General features: G+C 45.3%; 1 protein-coding gene across 1 annotated transcript in view; it reads left to right on the plus strand.

The window, feature by feature from the left end:
• Window positions 1-396: 396 nt before the first annotated feature.
• Window positions 397-27,033, plus strand: part of lrp1bb (low density lipoprotein receptor-related protein 1Bb) — a gene marked incomplete at its 5' end in the record, with an annotated part of 93,036 nt that continues 66,399 nt past the window's right edge. The window contains 18 exons of the mRNA XM_019863907.1: window positions 397-519; window positions 854-994; window positions 2,329-2,454; window positions 3,320-3,433; window positions 6,051-6,131; window positions 6,260-6,430; window positions 8,664-8,846; window positions 10,318-10,518; window positions 13,579-13,824; window positions 16,309-16,506; window positions 16,720-16,924; window positions 18,335-18,499; window positions 18,692-18,936; window positions 21,239-21,370; window positions 22,535-22,762; window positions 22,874-23,048; window positions 23,252-23,346; window positions 24,986-25,135. Coding sequence (XP_019719466.1) covers window positions 397-519; window positions 854-994; window positions 2,329-2,454; window positions 3,320-3,433; window positions 6,051-6,131; window positions 6,260-6,430; window positions 8,664-8,846; window positions 10,318-10,518; window positions 13,579-13,824; window positions 16,309-16,506; window positions 16,720-16,924; window positions 18,335-18,499; window positions 18,692-18,936; window positions 21,239-21,370; window positions 22,535-22,762; window positions 22,874-23,048; window positions 23,252-23,346; window positions 24,986-25,135 — 2,979 coding nt within the window. The remainder of the gene's footprint in view (window positions 520-853; window positions 995-2,328; window positions 2,455-3,319; window positions 3,434-6,050; window positions 6,132-6,259; window positions 6,431-8,663; window positions 8,847-10,317; window positions 10,519-13,578; window positions 13,825-16,308; window positions 16,507-16,719; window positions 16,925-18,334; window positions 18,500-18,691; window positions 18,937-21,238; window positions 21,371-22,534; window positions 22,763-22,873; window positions 23,049-23,251; window positions 23,347-24,985; window positions 25,136-27,033) is intronic.

Consider the following 27,033-nt stretch of genomic DNA (forward strand, 5'->3'; position numbering starts at 1 on the left):
TTTTTTTTTTTTTTTAATCTTGCACCCCAACAAATAATTATACACGGCTTAAAAAAATGTAAAATAATACTAAAACTAATTACAAAAAGTAGACTTATGGAACAAATAAAAAAAGAAAAAACACAGAAAAAAAAATAAACAAAATGGAGCAAAGCCGCTCTAAAAATGGATTCAAACTAAATGAATTTAGAATCAAAATGAAAACCTACCTGTACCCCGAAAAAGCATCCTGGCGTGGATGCGTTAGAGGACCTCGTTGTCGGCTGCATGCACGTCCCACAGAGAAAGGCAAAAGAGTGAGGGGGTGGTGCTGTGTCAAACATTTTCTTTTCACTGTACGGGGACTCTAAATTAGTCCGACACCTCATTTCGGATCTTTCCTTTTTGTGTTCTCAGGTGACAACGCTTGCAGTTTGAATTATGGCGGCTGCGGTACCCTCTGCCTTGCCATCCCAGGAGGCCGAGTGTGTGCCTGCGCTGACAACCACGTTCTGGAGAAGAACAATGTCACCTGTGCAGGTGGGAGCAAAATGAGTCCGACGGAGCACGAGGCTTGAAATCGTCTTTTCCCAGCGCGTTGTAATCCTTCCGTTCTACGGGGAAAAGAGCGACTAATAGCTGGCTCTCCTCTTCAATGAAAAAACCTTGAGGAGCCCGTGAATTTAGTGGCCAAATCTTTCCCACTGCGTTTCCATATCTGAAATTCAAATCCCAGTGGTTGGCAATGAGGTCACGACACGTTATTAGCACGTTTTTTTCAACATCATCATAGCGATGCCGATAATGTCCGCGAAACCTATTCTTCATGGAAATTCTCCAGCTCATTTTGCTCCACTATCGTCTCTCCCACAAGATTCCAGCGCCGCTAAAGAACCCCAGCGGTGTAAAAGCGAGGAGTTCCAGTGCCACAACCGGCGCTGCGTCCAGGCGCTGTGGAAGTGCGACGGAGACGACGACTGTCTCGACGGCAGTGACGAGGAGAGCCATACGTGCTGTGAGCAGCGCCCGACGTGTCGTACACGAAGCAAAATGTTGCATGCCGCTAACCTTTCTCCCTCTAAATGTCAGCGCTAACACAAAGATTTTGTCCATCCGTCCTTCCTTTTCCTCGATTGAAATGTGCTCTTCTGACACACTGACCGTGTGACCTGACCTGCTCAAACAAATTAGATGCAATGCAAGGACGGTGTCACATCGTCTTCTTTACAAGAGTTCAACTGATAATATACAGTCTTCTGGTCGTTAATACTCGTATAGCATTGCCAGCAATAAATATAAAAGGGTGGCACTTTTCAATTGGTGCCATGACCCGGATCTGCCTCGGCCATGTGACAACGTGTGACTCGATGGTCTGAACTGGATTCAACTGATAAGTGTGCAAGGATGCAGATAGCTAGCAAGATCGGCACATTATACTGCCCCAAAAAGTAATTGGAACACACTTTCTACCTGCTGCAAAAATTACTCTCTTTCCACATACGTACATAAAGAAACTCGAGTTGATTGTGTCAGCTTGTTTGACTTCCAACATGCTGACATTTCTCTCTGTAATATTCAACATGACGAGCTGAGATTCAACCCCCCCCCCCCCTCGTCTTTATCTGATCAAATCTCAAATCCAAAGCGACGCAACACCGCCATCTAGGGGGATCAGTCCAGTGCAGACATATTCGTCGGCGGCAGTAAATGACTGGATTTCACTTGGCGAGTCCAAACGTCCACGACACTGACTCACTTCAAAACATTACTGTATTTGGAAGGCAAATAATTGTACCTTTTTTTTTTTGCGCGGTATATCCTCGGCACAGCAAAGTCTACTCGATGCATATAGGATGATATGATCGAGAATATCAATTATTGTCCCCAATGAGTATTGTGTCCTTGCAATATTATTGAGCAGGCTGACTCAATCCGTGCAAGAAGACGGCAAAGAACAGACAAAGCGCAATCCGGTGCCTAAGCGCCGGTGTGAAAACCTGAATTTACTGCACGCACCAAACCACACTTACTCCACACACTCTCGCAAAGCCTGACACTTGGTCATTGGCTTGTATGTGTGATATATGGTTGCAATTTGCCACATGGATGCAGCAAATAAAGAATGGTATCTTTATGGAGGCTGTCAGAAAACACAATGTTTTATACACCATATTGATTTGTTAGCTGGCCGTCTTCTTGCCATATTTCATCATTTGGATCACACTCCGTTATACGGTGCTGGTCAAAAGAAAAGTTTGGACGCGCCGGCTGAATGAGAAAGCGCGTGTGCGCGCTTTTCACGGATAAGTTCCCAAGCTGTGTACTTGACGTGCGTTTTCATCTTTGCAGACAATCACTCGTGTCCGATCGATCACTTCAAGTGCAAAAACAACCGCTGCATTCCGAAGAAATGGCTTTGTGATGGCACAAACGACTGCGGTAACAATGAGGATGAGGCTAACATCACATGTTCAGGTGCGTGTTTTCAAATATGGGGGGGAAAAAAAGAAAAATAAAAGCCAGAAATGATTACGGGCGCTAACGATTTTTGTCTGTGAAACTGCTTTTGAAAAGTCGTCCGACGATTCTTGCCAGGCCAGTCGTAGCCACAATGCTGGCGTGTCAATGTCAGCGTCATCAATTTGAGTCATTTTATTTTAGCATCCCGATTTCAGGATGGCGTCGTGTTGACATTGGGAGCAACACTTTGTCATGACAATAAAAACGGGCCTGTACTACAGTCGGGAAGATGAGTCAAATAAACAGGTATTAAATCGGCAAGCAATTTTTTATTCATTTATTTTTAATCGAGGTACCTCGATTTAAAAAAATCTCAAGGCAACGCCGTACCGCCGTTTAATAACGTGCTTTCAATCGCTAGAACTGATGGAAGACACCATCTCGCATTGACTACATTAACTGCGCCGTCCTTAACGATCCCTCTCCGGGGCAATTTATGTTTGGCGGATCAATCACCGCGCGTTAACCAGAAGATGATGAATGTTCCCTCGTCATCAGATTGACGCCTATATGGCTACATCAACAAGAGATGACTGGCGGGCCCGTCCGTGGGTGTCCACCGGTGCCGCGCGGCCTGGAGCTGTCAGCCCATCGAGTGGCATAATTTTCCCAAGGCCGTCAGACCTTCTGAGCGGCAGTTGAGCGATTGAGCGATAAAGCGCAAGGCAGACATTGACATCCCGGTGATGTAGTGATCATTAGGCTTGTTCTCTACATCCTAACGTTGATGCTCATGCAGGTTGGAATTGAATTAAATGTGTGGGGGGGCGTGTGTGCGTGTGTGTGGATTTATTTTATTTATTTATTTTTTTTACTGCAGCCCGGTCATGTCAGACTGACCAGTACGTGTGTCAGAATGGGCGGTGCATACCTCAAGCGTGGCTCTGCGACCGCGAGGACGACTGCGGGGATACGTCTGATGAAGTATCGTGCAGTAAGTCTCATGTCGAGTTCTCACCTCTCAGTCAAGTGCGATTTCAACATTCCAGCTGCTACATTATGTGTGTCCTGCTCGCTTCTGTTCTGGCGGCGCGAACGGCTTTTTTTTAAAATTCAAGAAGCTTTAATGCTCTTTGCGGGAGAACCAGATGCTAACACACCAGAGTTACATTCCATTTTAAAGTCAATCCAAGTATGCTAGCTGTGTACGTTTCATTGTGTGTTTTTAAAAAAGATGCTTTTATCTTCCACTTTTCACATAATGATCCCAAGATGAGTCAGAGAGTTCTTTGCTTTCTTACCTCTCAATTACTTTGGAAGGAAACGTTGAGATGTGAAAGACACAACACTGGCTACCCGACAATAGCCCCAACAATCAAAATAAATGATTGTGAATCACCACTCACCCACACACACACACACACACACGCGCGCGTGCTATATATCTATGTCATCACTCAGTGTGAAATCACAGCAGGACTCCGGAGCTAGCTTACTTGGTCTCTGGAAGCTCCGTCACGGGTTCGGCGGGCAGGTCACCTCGCAGCGTGACGCTTTATGCTCCATCAGAGCGCCCGGTGGGTTGCAGAAAACAGGATAGAGACTATTAAGGCAAATGACGTCTTCATCCAAATGTCGATAGGAGAGAGAGAGAGAGCGAGTGTGGGCGCCGGGCAAACACACAGCACGTCAGCATGCGGTTTGTTTGGACAAACATCCGATCCGATGTGACGACAGCCATCCTACGGGAGACGGGAGAGAGTCTCGCTTACTTACGTTGATCCGTGTTGACTGTCAGACAGATGATGTCCGAATCAATTTTTGGGGGTACAAGGGAAGACAACTGCAAAGTACCTTGATTGTGGTGTCAACCTTTTGGGGGATGAATACTGCACCTTGGGGACTCCTTGCTCCAGCATTCACACACTATGTTATATTTAGGATGCGCTCTAAAATGGCCGCAACGTTAGTTACAGCTACATTAGATCCAGCTTTTTTGTTGTTGTTGTTTTTTTTTTTAAACTGCACTGCACCATTTCTGTGAGCTGTTTCTTATAGTGTCCCTTCTCATGCAACTTTAATATTGCATTCTCATTCTACAGTACTGCAAACTACAAGAACCATCAGTCAAGTAAAGAGAACACAAACCTGCAGCAAAATGATGCACAACAAGCAAGCAGACCATACATACAAACAACTTGTGTTGCACTGTCAGAAAACTGAACAACTCACAGCCAGGGTAAAACACGGAATTCGCTCCAACTATTGACCAATCGCTGCCCTGATGGCATAACAAGCCCCCCCCCCCCACTTCAATCATGCTGACACGTTGCCACTGGCAAGACCCCGCCCCATCTTTGCTCTCTGCTCACCAACAATTTCAAGGTTTGGCATTCCCCTTAAATCGGCGTGAGTATGCGTTGGTTTGCAGTGAGTGAGTGTTGCCAAGCGCCGCACTGGGCTGAATCGCCTCCGACTCCCTTTTGGCGCATCTTAAAGCCGCTTCAAGACAGAGTCCCAAACAGCCCCGGCGTCAGCAGTAATTGAAGTTCATGCTTGGCTGCATTCAATCATAATCAAGCCGGGCAGGAAAACATATTCCCTCGCTCACTGTTGTCTAAGCTTCCTCGGGCGTTACTCCCCTCCAGGCGATCGGCTGCGCGGTCCTGGCAGCATCAGTGGAGCTTCCGTGGCTCTGAGAAACACCTGAAGCGAAGAGGCGCTTGCCTTCGAGATGGATAGCGATGTAGATTTTGTTTGTCAGTAGTTTAGGAGTTGTCACTCGGTGTCTCACGTCGGGCTCTTTGTTCAAGGGAACCCGACATTACTTATGGATGTGGGCCTTTCAGTTTTAGCCAAGCTGGCTTTTTACCTGAAACCTTCATTATTTATGGATGCCCGCTGATTCATTTTTAATGAATGTTAAATTACATCCAGCCACGGTCGGTCAATGAGATTCGATGTGTTTGAGGGGAGTATACGCCACACACGCACACATGTGCACGCACACTCACACACAAAAAAGATCGGTTGCCATGGCAGCATTTGGTCTTTCAATCCGGAGAACCAGATGCTAACAAATCAATTCAAATCTAGAATTGCACTTCTCTCTGAAGTCAATAAAGGTTTAGACATCCTGTAAGGATATCTGAATCCACTTTATATACCGAAGGCTTATCTCAAAGTCTGAAAAGAGAACAATCTCCGCTGGGAATTGAAATGTCAGGAAGAAGGAGGATCCATATTTCTCGACGTAAGCTGGCGGCTGAAGTCTCCTTGATGCGATGTGGGCAGAGGACAAACGTCGACGTGCCGTGTGATCAGGCCAGATTGCTTTGTTGTCTTAACGGCGGTGGAAAGACATCATCGTTCCCTTGAATAATTTCACTTCAGTTCATCACGTGAGAGGGTGGGGGCAGGCGGGGGGGGGGGGGGGGTATAAATAAATGGAAGTGGCATACAAGTGGTAGCTTCACCTTACCTTACCTGAACTGCACACTAAATTACATCAGCCTGCTGAATGTCCTGATTTATTTTTTATTTTTTTGTAAGCATTCCGTTGAGGTCAGTCAGATTCTCCTTTATTTATTTATTTATGTATTTAATTACAGCTTTTCCCACTTGCGAGATCCTCACGCAGTTCACCTGTTCCAATGGCCGATGCATCAGTGAGAAGTGGCGCTGTGACTCAGGTTTGGTGACAACATTTTCAAAACAAGACTTTTGCTTTTTTTTTTTTATCTCACTCCCCAGCCCGAGTAATTTTTTTTTCTGCCGTGTTGGTTTGGCCACCTACACCACGTTTGGAAATATGATTCAGAGGATGACTGTGGAGATGGCAGCGATGAAGTGGGCTGCGCCCGGTCCTGCTCCAACAACCAGTTCCAGTGCACCAGTGGCCGCTGCATCCCAGATCACTGGGCCTGCGATGGCGATAACGACTGTGGAGACTTCAGTGATGAGAACACGACCTGTCGGGGTGGATCGGCAGGTAAAAATGATGCAACAACTGCACAGATGATCATCTGGCTTCAGATACTTTTTTTTGTTGCTGTTTTTGTTAAGTAGGTGTATCGTCTCTGTATCTGGATCCCTATGATTTTATTTTGTGCAACCACTCAACAAATTCAACAAAAACCTTTTTCAGTGTATGTGGTACAGAATCAAGGAGATGGTGTTTTACAGCATTTCAATTTTCCGGATTTATTTATTTATTTATTTTGATGTGGCTATGATGCCGGTGCATTACTGCACTGGCCCGGCATGAGAACTTGAGCACCTCAGCAGTTATCTGGCGAAATTGCAACATGCAGTTAGCTAGCTAGCAATGCCTACAGTTCATCCTGAAAATGGATCTTCTCATTATACATACAGTATTTTCTAAAGTCTTGGCCACTTTAGAGTGCCTCATTATAGGCCTTGAGTGTGCGTAAGTCTCGTTTAAAGTCATACTTGACAGCCGCCGTTTGCATGGCAAGGCCAGTTTAGAGCGCCTCATTGTCACATCTTGAAAAAGCCAGTGGAGGCTTTAATTGGATATTTTCATGGCTGAAGCATAATGCGTGGGCAATGAGAAAGATGCTCGCCGAAGTAGTGTGCTTTTTTTTTCTTTTTTACAGGTCATATTACTGGTGTTTAAGGATAACATGAGCTCTCTTAGGGCTGGTGATATGCGTGGCTAAGCGTGCCCGCATGACAGTGAAAAAGATTTGGGTTTGAATCTCAGCTGGGTCCAAACTGCTGTTTGCTGTTGATTTTTGACTCCAAATTGTCCTTGGGTATGAATGATTGTCTGTCCGTATGTGCCCTCTGCCTCTCAGCCCAAGTCAGCCCTTTTTTCTGAACGGAATGAAAAAAACAGAATGAGAAAAAAATGGCTGGGTGAATTAATGAGCTCTGTTATTCTAATGTGACAATAAATTATAAAATAATTTTCCTTAGGCTGACAAGATTAATTTTTCAGTGTAAGGCATGACTTTTAATGATTGGGTTGTTTCCTTATATCCATTTTAGCGTGCTAATTGTGTTTTGGCAATTCAAGGCAATGCATAAATTCATCTGTTGTAATTACGAGTTCAGCGATGAATCATCTTAATTTGAATAACGTTGTTTTAACACTCGTGTGTGACTAATCTTATCTAGTCGCTGTTCTGAGGGAACTTCAACATCGGGCGCTGAATCATTTAATCTAATTAACACTGGCGGGGGGGGGGAGGATGCACCCTCACAGCTCACTTGCTTGTCACTGGAATATGTCGACTATTCATCAAACCATTTTCTGATGCTTGTGGGCCTGCCTTTGCTTTTAGCATAAAGGAGTGAGTCAGCCTGAGCTTTGACTCGGCTCCAGAGTACCTTGGGGGCTTTGAGTCGCAAGCATGGAGTAGTCAGCTCCACCTGATTTCTGACTTAACTGATTTCTCTTTAAAAACAGAACAACAACAAGAACAACACCAAGCTCCATGTTAGATTCCCGTTTCTATTGCTCCTCAGATGCACAGTTCTGTCCTTTTCAACTTCGGGAAGGCCCTTTTCTGTTCCTGCATGACAGTGTACAAAGCAAAGTTCGTGATCCAGTGAATTTTGTGGCGACGGAGACCCTAACCTCAACCTAACAAAAATATTTTGCAGCTCTCAATAATTCATCGGTCCATTCTGCTGTGCTGCTTTTTCTGTTCACGGTCTCGGGGAGATGGAGCCTTTCCCTTGCTGACCGGTCCATCACATGGTACTTAGTATACACGCACAGACACCCATTTACTCCAACAGTGTCACGGAGTGGGAATCGAAAGTCAGACGAGTCAACCATTACATCACCAGTGACCCGATTCAGTGATCGTATCCATATAAGGAACCATATCTTCGTTGTCGCTTAAAATGAATGATGAATTGATGAATCTCTACTCATTCACTTCATGGCTGACTGCTTCCTTCTGCACCAAAGTATTACAGGGATACATATCACACAAATATAGCAAAACTCTTTTCAGGTATTCAGAACATTTCAAAGACAGTTGAGGTATGAACAGAGTTCATCGATTTGTTCTCCAATGTGAAATTGACCACATTTTGGACATACGGGGTTTCCGTGGAGCTACAAATCTCCCCAAAATCAAACCGGTCGTCATCGAAGGACTGAGCGCTGCCGCGCCTCGGCCCGCAACGGCGTATTGTCGAGCTGTGATGCGATCCGATCAATGGTTGAGTGACTTTCCTTTTTTCAGCCCTGCCATCTGTGATTGAGTGCAGTGGGGAAGAATTCCACTGCGTCACAGATGGGACCTGCATCCCCGAGCGCTGGAGATGTGACGGAGACAAGGATTGCGAAGACGCCAGCGACGAGAAAGACTGCCAAGGCACCAGGAGGATGTGCGACCCCAAGGCCAAGTTTACCTGCAAAGATACGGGTAATGTCCAAAAATAGCCCCAATGGCGCTCATAAGACAACAAACAACAAAACCTGGTATAGCTAAGACACTCACCATTCTGACGACTGTATCTGTTTTATCTGGCCGCCTCCTACTTCAGCCGTTTATTAAATTAGAGACCTCGCTAATTTAATTCCCATTTACGTTGAATCCAAATTAGTGTTTTGACCCATTTGATTTAATACAGGAAATAAATTATTCATAGTCATGTTTTCCCACAAACAAGTTTTTTTCTCTTTTTTTTTTTTTTTTTTTGTTGCCACCCACTCTTTGAATAACGATGTTTTTCTGTTTTCTCAATTTATTTCACTCCCTTTGCCCCTTTTGATTCATCCCACGATTTTTTTTTTTTTTTTTTTTTAACAAGCTGTAAATGTCTTTTATCAATTCCGTCACCCCGTTTGTGCCACCAACATGTTTTTTCATGGTGGAGCATTTGTACATTTTAACCCACAGCCTTGTGTCTTCCGTTGCGACCATGCTGGCGCCACCGCAGACGTTAAACATATGGAGGCCTCACTCGAACAGCCATATATGTTTTGTTTTGTTTGTTTGTTTTTTTTTAATGGCGCAACCAGCCCAAGAGCTTCCAAGTCACTATCAACAAAATGTACCTATCTGAGCACGCATGCGCGTGCGCACGCACACACACAATGACACCCTCTGCTGTCGCTTCATCCTCCCACGCACACTGATCTGGCACCTAGAATAAACCAATGTGGTGACTTTGAAGGAAAATCTGTAAATTGGAACATGCCGCAATCCTGCACCGGCACAAAAATGATGAGGCACGCCGGCGTCTATGATGTTTTCTTTGCTCGCCTCTGTCTGTAGTTCCACCTACTTCTTTCGAGCGTGTACCGTGGAGGAATGGCGTGCTCAACACGAGCAGCGCAAATGATGAACGCAAGTTCTGTAACTTTATCGTGGCTCTTATTCACTGCAAACAATGTGCATGTCCCGTATTTCAAGCCCGACAAATGTTCTCGCCTTTAAGTAACACATGTAAAGAGTCTGACCGAGCTTGTACAAAAATGTAAAATTGTTCTCATTGCCATGGCAACAACAGGCCGCCAACTTGAGTTGTCCAAAAGTGGACCGTCTTGACAGGTCTCATGCGGCGTTCAGCGAGGTACACGCACACTGATTTTTTTAGACCAGATTATTGGTGTCCGTGCAACCCCGCCTGAGTTGAGTCAACTCAAGTTGATTTATGCAGCGCTTCATCAGAAAAGAAATTAGGAGGGCTTCAAAAGCACACAGTTGACAAAAATCATCTCCCGGTCAAAACCCCCCAACCAAATGAGGAACAAAAGAAAAATGAGAGGAGAAGAGGCAGTAAAACAGGCCAAAATTCAAACGTTGCTCTCATGTACTGGAGCCCGAATAGACAATACTTGCACGGTCGATTATTGAGATGGTCACGTACCGCGTGGATCTCGGTTGACAGGCAAGTGCATCACGAAGAGCTGGGTGTGCGATGGCGACATCGACTGCGAGGACCGCTCGGATGAGGAGGCGTGCGAGTCGGCTACCTGCAAGCCGCCCAAGTACCATTGCGCCAACGACACCTCCGTCTGCCTGACGCCTGACAAGATCTGCAACAGCAAAGTGGACTGCCCCGACCGCTCGGACGAAGGACCCATTTGCGGTAACGTCGGATTCCCCCCTGCGCTTCATCCCTTTTGAAAAGTCGAAGGACTCACTCCGGTTACACAAATTGACATTCCGCTTCAGTTGCCTCCTTTATTCGTAACCTCAGCGCACCCAACCAATGGGTGAGACAATTTGGGCTCGGCGTTTCCAAATCAAAGTATTGAGAAGTCACGGCTTAGTGAAGGGCGCTCAAGGTCTGTTGCACCGCATGAAGAAAAAGTCCAAAACGTTGCACGTGACATTTTTGCGGCTAATTGTTCTTCGGACCGTAGATGAGTTCAAAATGTAAAACCGAGGGGAGTTGGGGGGGGGGGGATTATAAGCATATCCGCCGATCGTCAAATTCATCTGAGATTCATCTCCCCCTGCATCCATAATGAGGACGAGCCATGTAGAAAGCGACGGCGATTGAAATGATTGTGGTCAAATGTCATTTTCAACAGCGTGATGCAGAGTCATTGTATTTGCTCTGCAATGAGCGCACAGTCACAGCGAAGAAGCAGCCCATCCCGCCTTCAACATTTTGGATCTCAGTCGACAGCATCAATGAGGTGACATTCGAAGTGAAAAATAAATAAATTAGTCAAGAGGCAAGGAGAGGAATGTCGAAGGTTTGGCCTTTGAAAGTGTGCGCATTGGATATGGTCTGACAAAATCCGACCGCATGCTGCGCGCATCCCGCCAGTCCGAAGAGGATGTGAATCTGACCTTTTAAGTTTCCGCCTTAACTTTGTGATACTTCAGCCACGAAACAGCTTGAATCCATTCCAAATTGTCAGCAACATTCGAGCCTTCGCTGAGGTTCCTTTCATTGTTTTTGTTGAAATGGACATTAAAATCTTGAGATTTTTTTTTTTTTATATATATCCCTGTAGATCGGTCCAAGCGACAAATCGTTAAGAATTGTCATAAGACACCCTCTGAGACTCGGCAGATTGCTTTTAAATTGTCGGGCTGACACGTCAAGACCGACAACCGCTTACTCACTCTTGTGCTCTAGCCGGCTGCTGTTTTCATTCCTTTCGACTTTTACAACGCAACATATATCGCAATAAGCAGCAGTTTGACAAATAGTCAACGAGATTTGCCGCGTCCCAAACAAAACAAGGAGAATGACACCTTTTGTATTCCAAACAAGCACATAGCTTCGCTTTTCAACCCCGCCATCTTAATGGTCACGCTAATTAGCAACCGTCTGTCTGTCCTTTAACCCTTGAAGCAATACTTCGAACACAAGTGGCGCAGAAAAAAACGTGGACAACATGACGGTAGTCACAGCCATTTATCAGGTATCCTCTGCGTAGAACATTCAATATTAGTGCTGCACTGATGAGCTGAGAGAGATGTTGACATCTCCGTGCATTATTATGAATTCCCACTTGAGAAGTAGACAAAAGAAGCCCCGAGGCAGATTCATCATAACGCCTCAATGAACCATCTGGATTATACTGCCCCCATGCGGCAAAGGCCATAAAGAGCAGCACTGACTTGATGCAGCGGGAAAAACAGTTTAATCACGCTGAGTGATGTCATGACTGTATGTTTTTATCAAGTATAACATTATCGAGTGTGATCATTCCTTCATGTTATGGTTTTTGGTGAAGGCTGGAACAAATTAATGACGTTTCCATTCATTTTAATGGGAAAAGATGATTTGAGATTTTGTTCTGAGTTGCGAGCATGTGAAACTCGTATCTCAAGTCACGGGCTGTTAGAAATAAATGTGTGGCACAGTGACTTTGCATCTCAAGTGCTATGCTCCCAGTTTTGTCAGCAACAGTCGTTTGTTTGGCCCAATATATCGTTTCCCATCCATTTTTATTTTTATCAGTGCGCGTTGGGTCTCGTCGTGTCACCGCAGAGTTGGATCACTGACCAAAAGGACAGACAATGTGTGGAAATACTCCAGCTTAATGATCAGCAAGTGTTTGTCCGAGTGCCATATGAGGGAAGAATGAGATCTCATGTGGCCCGCACTCTCCCTCTAATCTCTCAAAATGACCAGCGTAAACATGGAGTTTCATTTTCTCGAGTAGCGCTAGCCAAGCCTCAGGGGTGCCCTTCAGAACCCTCCAGCGCTCGCACGATCTGAGCTGAGAAAAGAACCCTTTCCCTCAAAGTCAATTAGGTTGCAATCGGGAGCCCTTCAGGGTGTTTTTTTTGTTGCTGTTGTTTTTTTTTTTTTTTGTTTTTTTTTAACGCCAGATGACCTTATCTCACACCCACCATGAGCTATTGTGACCACTCGCTACTCAATTTCCCCACGACGGTGATAGTGTGAGCTAATCTTTTCCGCATCGTCCCCATCAAGGTCGGCACTCTCGCCAGCTGCCCGAACAGAAACAAACAAAAAAAAAAAGCCTTGAATCGTTCACCCACGCAAATGCGGTTACATCATCTTCATCGTCAATCATCAAACTTTTTCTCAAAGATCTTCGAGCCACGGGTGAGGCCAGATATACAATAAGCTAACTAAGCCATTTCAACGGTGGAAATGAAAGTTTATTATACCGGTACTTTACAAAACGAACAAAAGAATTCAAACTAACATTGAAAAAAAGACTTTCATTCATGAAATGCTTAAAAAAAAAAAAAAAAAAAATGAACTGACTAATTTTAGCAAAAATGTCTTTCATTTTGCCCTAGTCAAAGTCAATTACCGGTAATGTCATGTATGAGCTATGAAATTTCATTTTAAATTTTAATTCACTTTCATTATTGCTTTACGTCCTTGGCCCAGAAGAAGAAAAAAAGAAGAAAAAGAAAACTAAAACTAATACTAAAACTAATAAAAACTAAACTAAAATGAGGCATTTTTAAAATCAAATTAAAACGAACTGAATTAAATGTCAAAACTAAATAAAAACTAACTATAATTGAAACTCGACAACTATGATATATACACGCACTTACCGTGGTAACTGACAATTTCCCTCTGCACTGAAGCATTACACGATGCATTTTTAATCAAACAGGCTTACTGGAACATATCTCCGCCAACTATTTCCTCTGCCAGCTTTCCGATTGTGACTTGTTGTCATTTTGTTTATCCCAGACATGTGCCTGGTGGCCCGAGGGGGCTGCAGCCACATGTGCACGGTGGCGCCGGGCAAAGGGGTAGTGTGTTCCTGTCCGCCGGGACTTCACCTGGACTCGGGCAACAAGACATGCGAGGTGGTGGACTACTGCAGCCGCCACCTGAAGTGCAGCCAAGTGTGCGAGCAGTACAAGACCACAGTCAAGTGCTCCTGTTATCCCGGATGGAGGCTCGACCCCGACGGCGACAGCTGGCACAGCACAGGTAACGCGTCACACCGCGGGGGATGTACCTTACGTTTGCCATAAGTATTGGTTGCAGGTATCATGAACATCCAAGATGACCCAAAACCTTCCAATAAGGCCAGTATCGGCCCGATACCGACACCCGGTATCGGTACTTGCCCTTCCCTTCAGCAGTAGATCGGTTTACGTCAATACAGGTAGTGACTCTGACTCGCAGTCCACAGTTCAAATACTCAAATGAGAAACAAGTTTTGACTTGCAGGGAGTTTTTTTGTTGTTGTGAATATTTATTTTTAAAAAATATTAGCTATCGGCTTACGTAAATACAGATAGTGACTCTGACTCGCAGTCCACAGTTTAAATACTCAAATGAGAAACAAATTTTGACTTGCAGGGAGTTTTTTTTGTTGTTGTGAATATTTATTTTTAAAAAATGTATCGATACACACGCAATGCTTTTATTTTCTGCATTTTTGAAGTCTCAACCGTAGCGCTACTCCCCCAGCGGGCGGTTTGTGAGGTCAAACTGCACCTCATTCACTTGAGCCAAGACAGGCGAGTGCCGACTGGTGAACGTCTCTTTCTGTCTGCGTTGACGCGCCGCGCACCCGCAAACCGCAGCTTTCAGCACCTCTGCGGAATATCTCCTTCAAGCCAATCCGCACCAATCACACTGACACTTTGTCAGCGTTGCTTGGGAGGATTTCCGGTGTTGTTATTGAATGAGCTACTTTTCATGAGACGGCTCTGTAAACCACTTAAAATAAGTCCGCTGTCACACTCACACACACACACACACACACACACACACACACACACGTGCGCGCGCGCCCGCCATTGGCTTGTCACGGCCAGATTAATGGACCTTGTTTTGATTACTCGCTTCTCTATTTTCATTTCGAGACTGATGGCATTCGCAACTCTAATCACACATTAACGTGAAAGAGAACACAAGCATTTTCTCTCCGGAGGGCGATCAAAATTGTCGCGCTTCATCATAAATCATAGTTTGCGTGCAAACAAAAACAATTTTATCTGCAGAAAAGGTGTTATTGGGTTCTTTGTGATGTCCCAAGTGCGCAGCCGCCAGCCGCTCCACATTTTTTCTCCCACCCCTCCGGTAATAAAAGCCTTCCGTAGCAAAATCTTACTCTCCGCCTGCGTTGAAGCTTCTCAGGACGAAGTGTGTCATTGAAGCAAGGATGCTTTTTTTTTTCTTTTTTTTTAATTGCATTCACTGTTATTTCATTCTAATTTACTTTTGACTTTAGAGGACATAAGAAATAAAATATCTTAAAGCCCATAAAACAAACAAACAGACAAATGAGTGCATGTGATTGAGGAATTGAGTTGATGATTTTTCTATTGAACGCGTACATTGTGTTACATGACTTGTGAGAGTGAAACGAAAGAAACGGCTCCCAAATACAGAGCTGCTCTGGAAGCACAAATAATCTGGCTCATTAAACTTCGTCTCAGTGGGCAGACTTTAGCAGCACGAGCGCTGCTGCCAATTTCGGGACTTGTCACTCGATTTAGCAACTTCGCGCAAAAAAAAAAAAAAAAAAAAATCGTCTGCTCAGAAGAGCCATCCTGCAAATAACTGCAACTTACGTTCGCGACCAATTAATGTGAAATGCACAGGGCAGAAATGTCAAGTGTTTTCATTTTTGGTGAAAGTACATCGACAGTTCTTCAGATCGATCGCTGCTTTGTTTCTGGAACAACAATAAAATATGTCCAGAGGTGGCAAGAGTGATAGCTCTTGCTAAATTAGCTAATGAAAAATTGCACTTTTGTGTGTGTTTTGTTTTTGTTTTTTTAAACAATGGCACCAGCTGCTGATTTTCAAGCCCGGCACCAAATACATTGCATTCGCCGCAAACAATTCTTGGACCAAACCATCCCCTCTTAAAGTCCCTGCACAGTTGACATTAAATTCAAGTGTGAACGATCAACCAAACAGCACTTCTGGTAAAATAGATGCTACTTCATCGAGCATCTTTATGATGTCAAAATATAAGGTACAGTATTTCGTGGCTCTTTCCCACACCCTGACAATTAACGAGGCGCTCTAAATCGCTCTTGGTTCCCATGCTGCCTGTCAAGTCCAACTTTAGTTTATTCCCCTCACTTCCCCGCTTTCTCTCTGTTATGTGCGCGCACTCATGGCCAACAACAAGGCTCTCGACGGTGACTACGCCAGCAGACTTTCTGAAGGGAGGATGCATTTTCAGGGGCTTAGCTAACCGCCTGTCGTAATCGCAGGTCCCCGAAAAATGTACTCAGATGCGGTGATGTAGTATTTGTCTTTTATTTCCCACTCTGTATAAAAGGTAATCATCTCGTTGTGATTCTGATCCATTTAAAGGAGCTCACCGCTTGCCACCCAGACTTGATGTCACGCCGTCAATTAACCGAGCCCGCGGTGTCGCACTCTTCAATATAAACAAGCTCCTTGTTTTCTGTGACCCCCCCCCACCCCCCCCGCCCCTTTGTTCAGATCCCTTTGAGGCTTTCATCATTTTCTCTATTCGCCACGAGATACGACGGATAGACCTTCACAAGAGGGACTACAGCCTGCTCGTGCCGGGGCTGCGGAATACCATTGCGCTGGATTTCCACTTTAGTCGCAGCCTCCTTTACTGGACCGATGTGGTGGAGGATAAAATCTACAGGGGGAGGCTCTCCGAGACGGGAGGTAGGCCAACATCATACGGCTTCAGTCATTTAGCCGCTCAGGAGAGCCTCGTGGTTGATAACGGGTCGTTTTACACACCGGCGCCGACACGCTTTGAAGTCAGCTGATCGGGTTTCTTGGCGAGAAACAAAAAAAAAAACAAGTAGTCCAGACTAAGGGTGGTTTTGCTTGCAATGTGACAGCGCCGCGCTACGTGCATTTTTGTGGGCACAGGCGTGACTGGGATTGAGGTGGTCATACAACACGGCCTGGCCACCCCCGAAGGTTTGGCTGTGGACTGGATCACGGGGAAACTCTACTGGATCGACAGCAATCTGGACCAGATCGAGGTAGCCAAACTCAACGGACAACTGCGCGCCACGCTGATTGCAGGCGGGATGGAACATCCGCGGGCCATCGCTCTGGACCCGGGGCAAGGGTATGCGACTCTGCTCCCAGCTGTGCTATCATCTGGCAAGGGAAAGAAGAGAGCAATCGCAGTCACCTCAGATTGCATAATTTGGCGCCATCCTTCAAAGTGCCTTTCACTGGCCTTTTGTTGACGCGAGAAGAAGCCTGAAAGTTTGACGTTCCACCTTGTCGAAGGCCCCAAGTTCAGCATGATGCTGACGCTACTTTTTGAAATCGCGGCCAAAAAGTTCAACCTTTGATTCAGCAGACCAACAAAATCTCCCCTAAATATGTGCGAAAATGTGTTCTGGCTATTTAAAAAAAAAAAAAAAAAAAGGTCAGGAAAAGCCTACTTGAACATCTGAAACTTAATGGGGTTGACCAGACGCACTTTGAATGGTGGCTGTACACATTTCATTGATTTATTTTTACTTCCTCTCTCGAAAAGCCTTTTTTATGGGCGGGTCCATTTTTTTTTTAATATCACAAAGGTGATGTTTGAATGGGGGGAGGTGTAGACTTTTTACATGACTGTGTCGTTTGAACGCCCTTTTCGAAAGCAACCTTCGTCCGATTCATCGAACAAGCGGCGGCGAGATCAAACACGAGCGCCGGCCAGCATGCAGATGCGTGATATTGATATTCTGCGGTATGCATGTCGCCCTCAAACGGGGAGCTTATCCCTGATTAATGCACCGCAGCGCTTGAACTCTGACTACATACCGAGGCGAGAATATTTTCAGATTAAAGCAAAACCCAGACATTCCTAAAATCAATTTAACACTCTTAAGACTTGCGTAATCTGCTCCTGCTCTCTCCCCTCTGCTACTCTTAACACATTTGGGAGGATGGCGAAATGTTATAGCCATCCAGCGAAGGAATAATGGCCGCTCTCCGTGCGCTTCCATGCCCAAGCAATAATTCTAATTTAATTACTTGAATCCACTCAAAGCAGAGGTTCATTGATCAGCGAGACCTTATCAAGCCGATGCGCCGATCGAGCCCCAGGACGCGGCTCGGGCGGTCTCGACCGACCGCTTTGTTGACGTCACGCCGCTCTTTTGCCGTCTTTTGTTCAAGTTGACTTTGTGGACCAAAGCGAACTCCGCGTTGGCCGGCTCGCAGGTACGGACTCGGGATTCTGTTCACGCTGGCGTGGACGCTGTTCATTTTCGGGCCTCATTGAGCTGTGAAAAGTCATCATGAAACAGATGGTCTCCCGTTTCAAGGTCTGCCGCAGGTTGCGCTGAGGTCGCGGTTGTTGTTCTGCGACGGCGACTGCATCTGTCAAGAAGGGGCAGTCGCTCGCAAGTGGAATTCTTTTTGTTTTCTCCACACTGAAATGAGCAGCTCCGACTGCCTGAGTTTGGCTTGCGGACTTTGACAGCTTTGCCTGGAAACTGATGAGCGAGTGCTGACGTGGGTTCTGTCGTGGCAGACTTCTCTTCTGGACCGACTGGGACGCGACTTTCCCCCGAATTGAGGCCGCATCCATGAGTGGGCAAGGTCGCCACATTGTGTTTAAAGATATGGAGATCGGAGCCTGGCCCAATGGACTGACTCTGGATCATCTGGAGAAGAGGATCATTTGGACCGACGCACGGTAGGCAAGCATTCACGCGCCTCGCCTGCCGCTACCCGATGTGGGACGAGGGCACTGCCGGTAGTCCCTTGCCAAGTGTTCTTTTCGACTGCCTGTTCATGCTCGGGAGCGTTGGCTGTTTTCGGCAACGTATCGATTTTAGCTTGACGCTTTTCCCGCCTTTTTGAAGAGCGCCCTTTCAACTTTGAACAGCTCAGACGCCATTTTCTCGGCGCTCTACGACGGCAGCGGCGTCATCGAGATCCTCAAGGGCCACGAATACCTGTCCCACCCTTTTGCCGTCTCCGTCTTCGGAGGAAACGTCTACTGGACGGATTGGAGGACCAACACTTTGGCGAGAGCCAATAAGTGGACGGGGCAAAATGTCACCGTCATCCAAAAGACAAGCGCGCAGCCTTTTGACCTGCAGATCTTCCATTCCAGTCGGCAGCCGCAAGGTGAGCAATTAATAATTCGTTAAGTGACCAAGTTCTGATGTCGTACAATGACACAGCAAGTGATTATTAGGCCGATTCAGCCGGTCCCGGTTTTCGTACGATTCCGATTTTGACGTGCGTGACTCGACTGTTTCCTGGAATCATTGCGCAACACCACCCTGCCTTTCCTTCTCATTGGTGTTTCTGTTAATGTGTCAGTGCTAGTTCATAACGCCGGTATTGCTCAAAGTGTTGCCGGGCAGAAAGGGGGTGGGGGGAGGGGCTTTTTTTTTTTTTTTTTTTGCTCGAATTGTTAATCAAAACCTGCTTTGTAGAATAAGTCCTGCTTTCTTTGCACAATGGGACAGAAAGTTGTAAATGCCAGCAATCTGAGAAAGAAGGCAAAAAAAAAACATGGTAGGATTCAAGAACAAAGTCAGAGCTAAGTACGAAAAAGTATCTCTTATCTCCCTGACTTCTTCCATACACTATAAAAAGTATCTTGAATAGAGGTCAGTTATTTTAAATGTTCATTTAGTCATTTATATTTATTTTACACTGTTCCCTGTGTGTAAGACTTCATTCTCTATAAAATGTAGATTTTGCTAATATTTTTGAGAATGTGGTTGGAACAGATTGATTGGTTTGACCTTATTTCCTATGGGAAATGTTGCTTTGGTTTTTGTTCTGTCATTCAGTTTTAGTCACACTTTGGAACCGAGGATTCATGAAATTTGAAGTTCCACTTTATTCATAATTTCCGCATCAGTCTGATTTTTTTTTTCCCCTCTTAAACTTGAAACATATGGATGCAATAGCAACCCAAATATTAGCCACATATTTTGTACATTAATTAAAAATTTCAAAAAGCTTAACTCTCTTTTGTTTTTTTTTGAATATGTTGTAATAATTTTTCATTCAAAGCTACAAATATAAAGCTAATCTAATCTCATGAACCTCTGTTGCCCAAATTCCCATTGTGCGACTCCCGGCTCCATTGCAGTGCCGACCGTGCGCTATGCATAAATGACTATTATCATCATGGTAATCGGGTTGATGTCAACGTAATGCTTCCTCTGTGCTTTCCCCAATGTGTCGCCAATTAATTATCATTTCCTTCCTGTCGCCGCATTAGCATTATTGTGCACCAGAGATAAATGTCATCAAATGGGGTCTGTGTTTCTCAAGAAGAGCGTGCCTAATCCTTTCTTACATTAAAAAAAAAAAAAAAAAAAAATGTGTCTATGCGTGCGTGTATGCGCGTGATGCTTCGCTGCACCCTGAACATTCGGGTGAGAAGAATGGCTGTGATGCGAGATGACAAAGAATGGAAAATATCATAGCCTCCAATATGCAGCTGAGTGGCGCTTCACTGGAGGCTCTCCAAGCACAAAGCAGCGGGTGCTTCACCGTGAGAGTAGGCGAGCAACCGCCTGCCGCCTGCCGATTAGAAAGCGCACAACAGTCCGAATAGCGTCATTTGCATCACCCGTACATGATTGACTGTGCTGTCATTTGCCTGACAGTCAGGGCTCGCAGATGCTGACGTTACCACCGGTATGTTGTCTTTCTCAAACAGTTGCAGGAAACCGTACATATTTACACGTCGCTTTTGTAAATATCGAGTTAGCTGGTGTGGAACTTTGCGCGTCCACTCTGTCAGGAAAATATCAACTGGTATAAAAACCTTTCAGAAGTGTGAAGCATGTTTGTTAAACAGTACACAGACGGCTCGCTGACGGAATCATGCTGCAAAGTTCAGGTCCGCCATCTGCTCATGAAATGCAAACACGAGCCCACAATGTCCACCCTGTCGGCAAGTTCGCATATTTTGATGTTTGCGTGTACGCTGTCCGCTTGCAGTGCATTGGCAAAAACAAAAAACAAAAGAACCAACAATAATCATCATAAAATGTGTTTTCGAAACCTCGCCAATGCTAGCAGTCAATGCCAAATCCCATTGACATGCTCACAGAAAGTAAGGGTGACTTCTGAAAGTCATATTCCTTCCACTTTTTTATATTATTTAAGCATGCACTTAAAATTGTTTTGTTTTCTATTGTTTTTCCTTATGTGATGTATTTATTTTTTTTTTAAAGAATAAATAGGTCACAGTAAATGTGTTTTTGTGAACACATTTCCAGACATTCACAAATGAGATGCTGTATCTCCTTTTTCCCTCGACTTCGCAGCAAGAAAAAAAGTGTTTTCACTGATGTCAGCAATTATCATATCTGTTTGCTTGGCATTTCGACTTTGTAGGTCTCAAAGAGCCTCTGTTTATTGGTTTTTCTTTCTCTTTGACGCTTCTCCTTCCTGTCAGCCTCCAACCCTTGTGAGGGCAATGATGGACGCGGTCCCTGCTCGCATCTGTGTCTCATCAATTACAACTCCACTGCATCCTGCACCTGTCCGCACCTGATGAAGCTTTCGCCCGACAAACAATCCTGCTTTGGTGAGCATAACGATTCGTCGTTTGTCATACTTTTCGTCTCGTGACAAGTGGCGACGTGAAGGAGTAGGAGATCAGCAATTACGGCAGCGTCATTTGACTGACATCAAACAATGCCGGCTTTTGTTGACGTGGACACCAGCAGCCCCAGTCTGGTGTCCAATTTCTGTTGTTGTCATGTTTGTGATAATTTTTCGTACTTGTGGACATCTTTCTGAACTGTATCATGAAATCAATCAAAAGTTGCTGTTCTTCATGGTTGGAAAATTACCCACTCAATCCTAGCGATGGCTTTTGCACACCGCAACAACGAGGCACTCTAAAGCATCCATGCCAGCCCAACGCATCGATTTACATGCTTGTTGTGAAGTTGAACATTCCGAGTTTACATTTTCACCCCTCCTTGCTCTTCCATCTTTCTCAGTGCGGCATGCATGCACTCGCGGCCGGCAATGAGGCACTCTAAAGTGGCTATGCTAAGAGACTATTCAAAGGAACGATGCATTTTACGGATGTAGGCATAGCTTACTTGCTATCTGCACGTGGAAGCTATGTCAGAGAACCTCGGATGTGAACTGAAGCGCTCCTCTCATGTCGTATTCCGAACTCAAACGGTGAAAAACTAAACACGATATCTCCCCAATGGAGTGCCACATCATTCTTGAATTCACACAACAGATCTTTGAATTCACTTAATAGGTTCTTTGAATGTGTTGAGCCCAGTGCCCAGTACTTGTTTGTTGTATTTGTTGTATCTTCTGACCTTCTCTTACTAGCTGCTGTCAGCATTTACAGCAGGCATTTGAAGGTCAATCATTAAAAAAAAAAAAACGTGCTACAATTTTCCCATGCACTATTCAAGCAAAGGAGAAATGTTATGTACTATAACCCTTCAGAAAGTTTCCATATGTCAGAGAAGCACCACTCGACAACGCAGTCTTGCCAGCTTTTCAGCTCTGCCTTTCACTCATCCGTGAAAAATGACATGAAAGCAAAAAAACTAACCTTGGTCGCATACAACTCACCATCGTCGCAATCTTTTGTTGTTTACGAACAAGATTTGCAGGCTATGGTTACATCATTGATGACGATGAACAGGAAAAAAATTACACATGCTCTTCCTTGACTGATTTTTTTTTCTCCCCCCCCCCCTATTCGTGCCACCAGCTTTGAAAAAGTTTCTTCTGTATGTGCGGCGGTCGGAAATCCGAGGTGTGGACATCGACAACCCGTACATGAACGTCATGACGGCCTTGACGGTGCCGGACATTGATGACGTGACTGTGGTGGACTTTGACGCGGAGGAGGAGAGGATTTATTGGGCTGATGTTAAAAGCCAAACTATTAAACGGGCTTTCATCAACGGCACCCAGCTGGAGACCGTCATTTCTTCAGGTGGGAACATCTCTTGTGCTTTGTTAAAAAAAAAAAAAAAAAAATGCAAGGCATCGTTTGTACCGGGAACTGCACGCGAGACGGCCGGTGTGGTGTGCTGCTTTCCGACAGACCTTGTCAACTGCCGCGGCCTGGCTTTGGACTGGCTTTCCAGGAACTTATATTGGCTGAGCTCGGAGAATGACGAGTCGCAAATCAATGTCGCTCGCTTTGATGGCTCCCTGAAGACTTCCGTCGTCCACGGCATTGATAAACCGAGGTGTCTTGTCGTGCACCCCGGCAAGGGGTAAGTAGATTATAGAAGTCGGTCTCCTTCATCACCGTGTCAATGCACAGACTGAACAACCGAGACCCAAAAGGGATTATTCCGATCGGCGGTTACCAGGATGAACCGAGTGGATTAGTCGATCAATTCGTAACATCTCACTTGCACTTACTAACTCGGATTGCATGCTAAAAGGGGGATCCTGTGGTTTACCCGTCCCCCAGGAAAATCTATTGGACGGATGGCAACACCATTAACATGGCCAACATGGACGGAAGTAACAGCAAGGTCCTCCACCAGAACCAGAGGGAACCTGTCGGTGAGTTAGCGGCCCATTTGCGGCATTACGCAATTAGACCGCCCGGCATATGGCCCGAAAGGCAAAAGGGAAGCCGATTTGGCTATTTTTTTCCCCCACTCATCACGTCAATCATCTCGCGCACTCGCGCGCGGAAAACAAAAGCATCCTTTCCACATGAATGAACAGTCGACAAAGCGCTCTTCCCGGTTTAAGTCTTTTTTTCTTTTCTTTTGCCATGCCATATAATGACGACAAAGAATGCGTCTGAAGTCGTGCGGGATTTATTGTAAAGAGCTTAAAGCTGAACATGCATTCCACTCTGCCAGCTGGCGTGCACCTTTGCGAGACGAGCGTGATTGCGACAATTTCACAAGATTAAGGCCATTCGTCACATTTCCTGCACAGGAACGTATGTGTCGTTTTTTACCTGCGTGTGCTTGTGGAGTACGCAGGTCCCATATGGATGTACAGTACTGTAAAATGGATTGAAGACGATGATCAAAAAAATCGGTATTTTTATGGATCCGTTTTCAAAGACTTTATGATAAAGTTTGACCAAAAAAAAGGAGAAAGTGAGGTTCGGGTCACCAATGAGTTGGAGCCTATCCCAGCCAACTTTGGTGAGAGGCTAACTATCTGAAGCGTCAGCGTCAACGATGCCCCCCGCCCAAAAAAAACAATCTAGCTTGTTTTACTGTTTCATTTTCCCATGAGGGAATCGGACGATGAGTCCGCTTGACATCAAGCGGGCGCGCCGCAACGAGTAAAATTCCCACTAAGAAGCACGCAAAATGCGCCATGACGCTAACTGCGCATTCGCTAGTGACGTTAGCATGTTGGCCGAGTGGCCTGTTTGTCTACTTTGTGTGTCGTTAACGTGTCATGTAATCACATGGGCACGCCTGGAACTTTTACAATGAAATGTGCCACCGTCTCTCTTGGTCTTCGTCTTCATCTGACGACAATTCGTAATGGGAATGAAATGTTAGTTTCTGAACAATGTATGTCCAAAGTTTTTAACAACAGACAGTCATGTTAGCTAACCACTGACCGATGATGTGAGCCATTTTTTTGAAGCAGAATTGTTGATGCAACAAAAAAAAAAGTTCTTGTCAATTGACTCAAGGTGAAAACAAAGCCATTTTCCTCCCCACGGTCTCGTCTTCCTTCCTACACCCTCCTTGGCCTGTCAGCGGGCTGTGCCGTGATTCACAGACTTCATTTATGATTATGGGCTAGACCCGAGGATCAGGGTAAATTAATGATGCATTGTGAATATGAATCTGCCAGACATAAATCCAACATGTAGTGAGAGATGTCCGGACGTCCGCAACGCAAATAGCTTTAAAAATCCAGCCCATTGATGTCAGCCTTGAAGTCTATTTAACTCATCCAATGCCAAGGATGTTTTTTATTCTGCTTCTTCTTTTGTTTTGCATTATAATGGTTTTTTTTTTAATCTCCGTCTGTTTCCATTTCGTATTAATCCCCCCCGTCAATCAAAGCTAATTTATGATCTACCAAATCAATCCATTGCCGTCCCCAGTTTGCCGTGTCCAAACTCATTTTGTGTTGTTCATGCCCAACAAAAAGGCATTGAACAACTCCAGCCGGCTGTGAGAATAAATCACTTTGTTGTGCTTTGCCTCGCTCTCAGGTCTCTCGGTAGACTACGCAGCGAACAAACTGTACTGGATTAGCTCGGCCAATAACACGATCAACAGGTGCAATCTGGACGGAACTGGCCTTGAGGTGTTGGAAACCTTCAAAAGGGAACTTACCAAAGGCACCGCGCTCGCCGTCATGGGTGAGTTTCTTACATTTGGACTATCTACTAAATAGAGCCATGCTAGCTGGAAACGCTGTTTTACTCTTCATTATGCTTTTGCACTCGCTGTCTTGTTAGAGTGATTTGTGCAGACACGTCTTCCCTTAAATTGACTGCGACTGGTGTTTGGGTTTTTTTTTTTCCTCTTTCGAAAAGGCTTTATTATCGCGTTCACAAATGGGAGTGAGAAGGGAAGGTGACATAGAATAATGGCGTTGTAGCGCCGCATTAGCAGGTACAGCCAAACAGCAGAATCATGTCTGCTCGTCGCCATCAATCACAATCAATGCGGAGGAAATTGTTTGCAATGGCAGCGCGAGCAGCGCCGGCAACTTTGGGTTGCAGTGGACCTAGAGATGTTTCAACAAATATATTTGTCACCTTCTATGGCTCAAAAAAGTTTGGTGTGAGAGCTCTCATTCACAACTGAGCCTTATCTCGTCATTGTCTTTGCGCAGAGCGTCATTAGCTTGTGGAGGTTAAGATCATGCTGTGATTGGAGTGTAAATTGCAAGCTAATGATATCGCTTCAAGATCAATAGGATAAATAAACAAGCCGGTCACGGTTTAAGCGGATTTCTCCATCAGCGGCTTGAGCGCCGGTTATGTTCTTGTCTCTCCTGTCGTGATCAATTAGCTGCTTTTGTTTGAAGTAGTTAAGGTTCGTCCAAGGCGGGCTCGCGAGTAAACGAGGAGCGCTCGATTTCAATCAGGAAAAAGAAAGTCCCTCACGCAGCGGGAGACGGAAGCGGACATAAAATCGCTGAGCACGGTGAAATGAATTAGCCATTTTTATCGCAGATTGCTGCGGGATAAAATCAATCCATTCATTTTTCCTGTACTGGATATGCGCCTTTGCTGGCTGGGAGAAGGTATTCACGGTGCGGAGGGGGTGGGGCGGGTGATCCACTATACGCCGACGTCCTATAGCTCTGTTGTAATTGGATTGGCTGGAGGGATACGCGAGGACCTCTTTTTAAAGGAAGGTGGGCCATTCATCAGCCTCGGCTCGCCTTGAATCTAACAAGCAGTTGATGTGGAAATTGAATATGATGCGTCACAAGCGAGCAATCGCAACTAGCCGCCGCGCCCCGCGGCATCAAATTAACATGAAGAGCAAAGCTAATCTAGGCCCGCGTGCCCTCCGGGGTCAAGTGTTTTTGTCAACTTCGTGTCGACTGTCACTTGCAATCGCAGCAATTTGAGTTTTGTTAACACGAGGCACCGGACCTGAAGCGATTTATTTACCCGGGAATCATTCCTGTGTGTGTGTGTGTGTGTGTGTGTGTGTGTGTGTGTGTGTGTGTGTGTGTGTGTGTGTGTGTGTGTGTGTGTGTGTGTGTGTGTGTTGTGTGCCTGTGTATTGGGATCAACCAATAGAGCGTATGGCCTTGCTGCTAAATGGCCTGATCGAGACATCATTTATTTGGATTAAAATAGTCCAATTCCTCATGCTAATTTATTGTCATGGGCTAATAAATGCTATCGGAATGGCTCGAGTGGGGTGAATGAAGTGCCCTTCTGCAGGCGCAACTCGCTCGGCTCCTGTTCACCGATGCAGAAGTGAGTGGAAGCTATATTAAGCCGCGTCGAGTTTGTTTGTGGCGTCGCCCATGAAAGCTCCTGTAAAATGAAAATAAATGTCTTGTAAATTTGACACATCGCAGAGAAGAGTGTTGCTAGCAACCCTGCTGAATTTAAAAAAGGATTTTAAAAAGAATGGTCAAGTATATCAAATGAAATGCTTGTGTCCACTGAATGCAATGAAAATACGCCCTCCGGCTAAATTGTCAGTTGAGCATTGCTCTGCTACTCCAGGAATTGGACGCTCCTTCATTTGGCATTTTCCTGAGGCATGTACACACATCCCTCAACCA

Source organism: Hippocampus comes, unplaced genomic scaffold, assembly GCF_001891065.2.
Source record: "Hippocampus comes isolate QL1 unplaced genomic scaffold, H_comes_QL1_v1.1 scaffold313, whole genome shotgun sequence".
In the NCBI taxonomy this organism is placed as follows: Eukaryota; Metazoa; Chordata; class Actinopteri; order Syngnathiformes; family Syngnathidae; genus Hippocampus; species Hippocampus comes.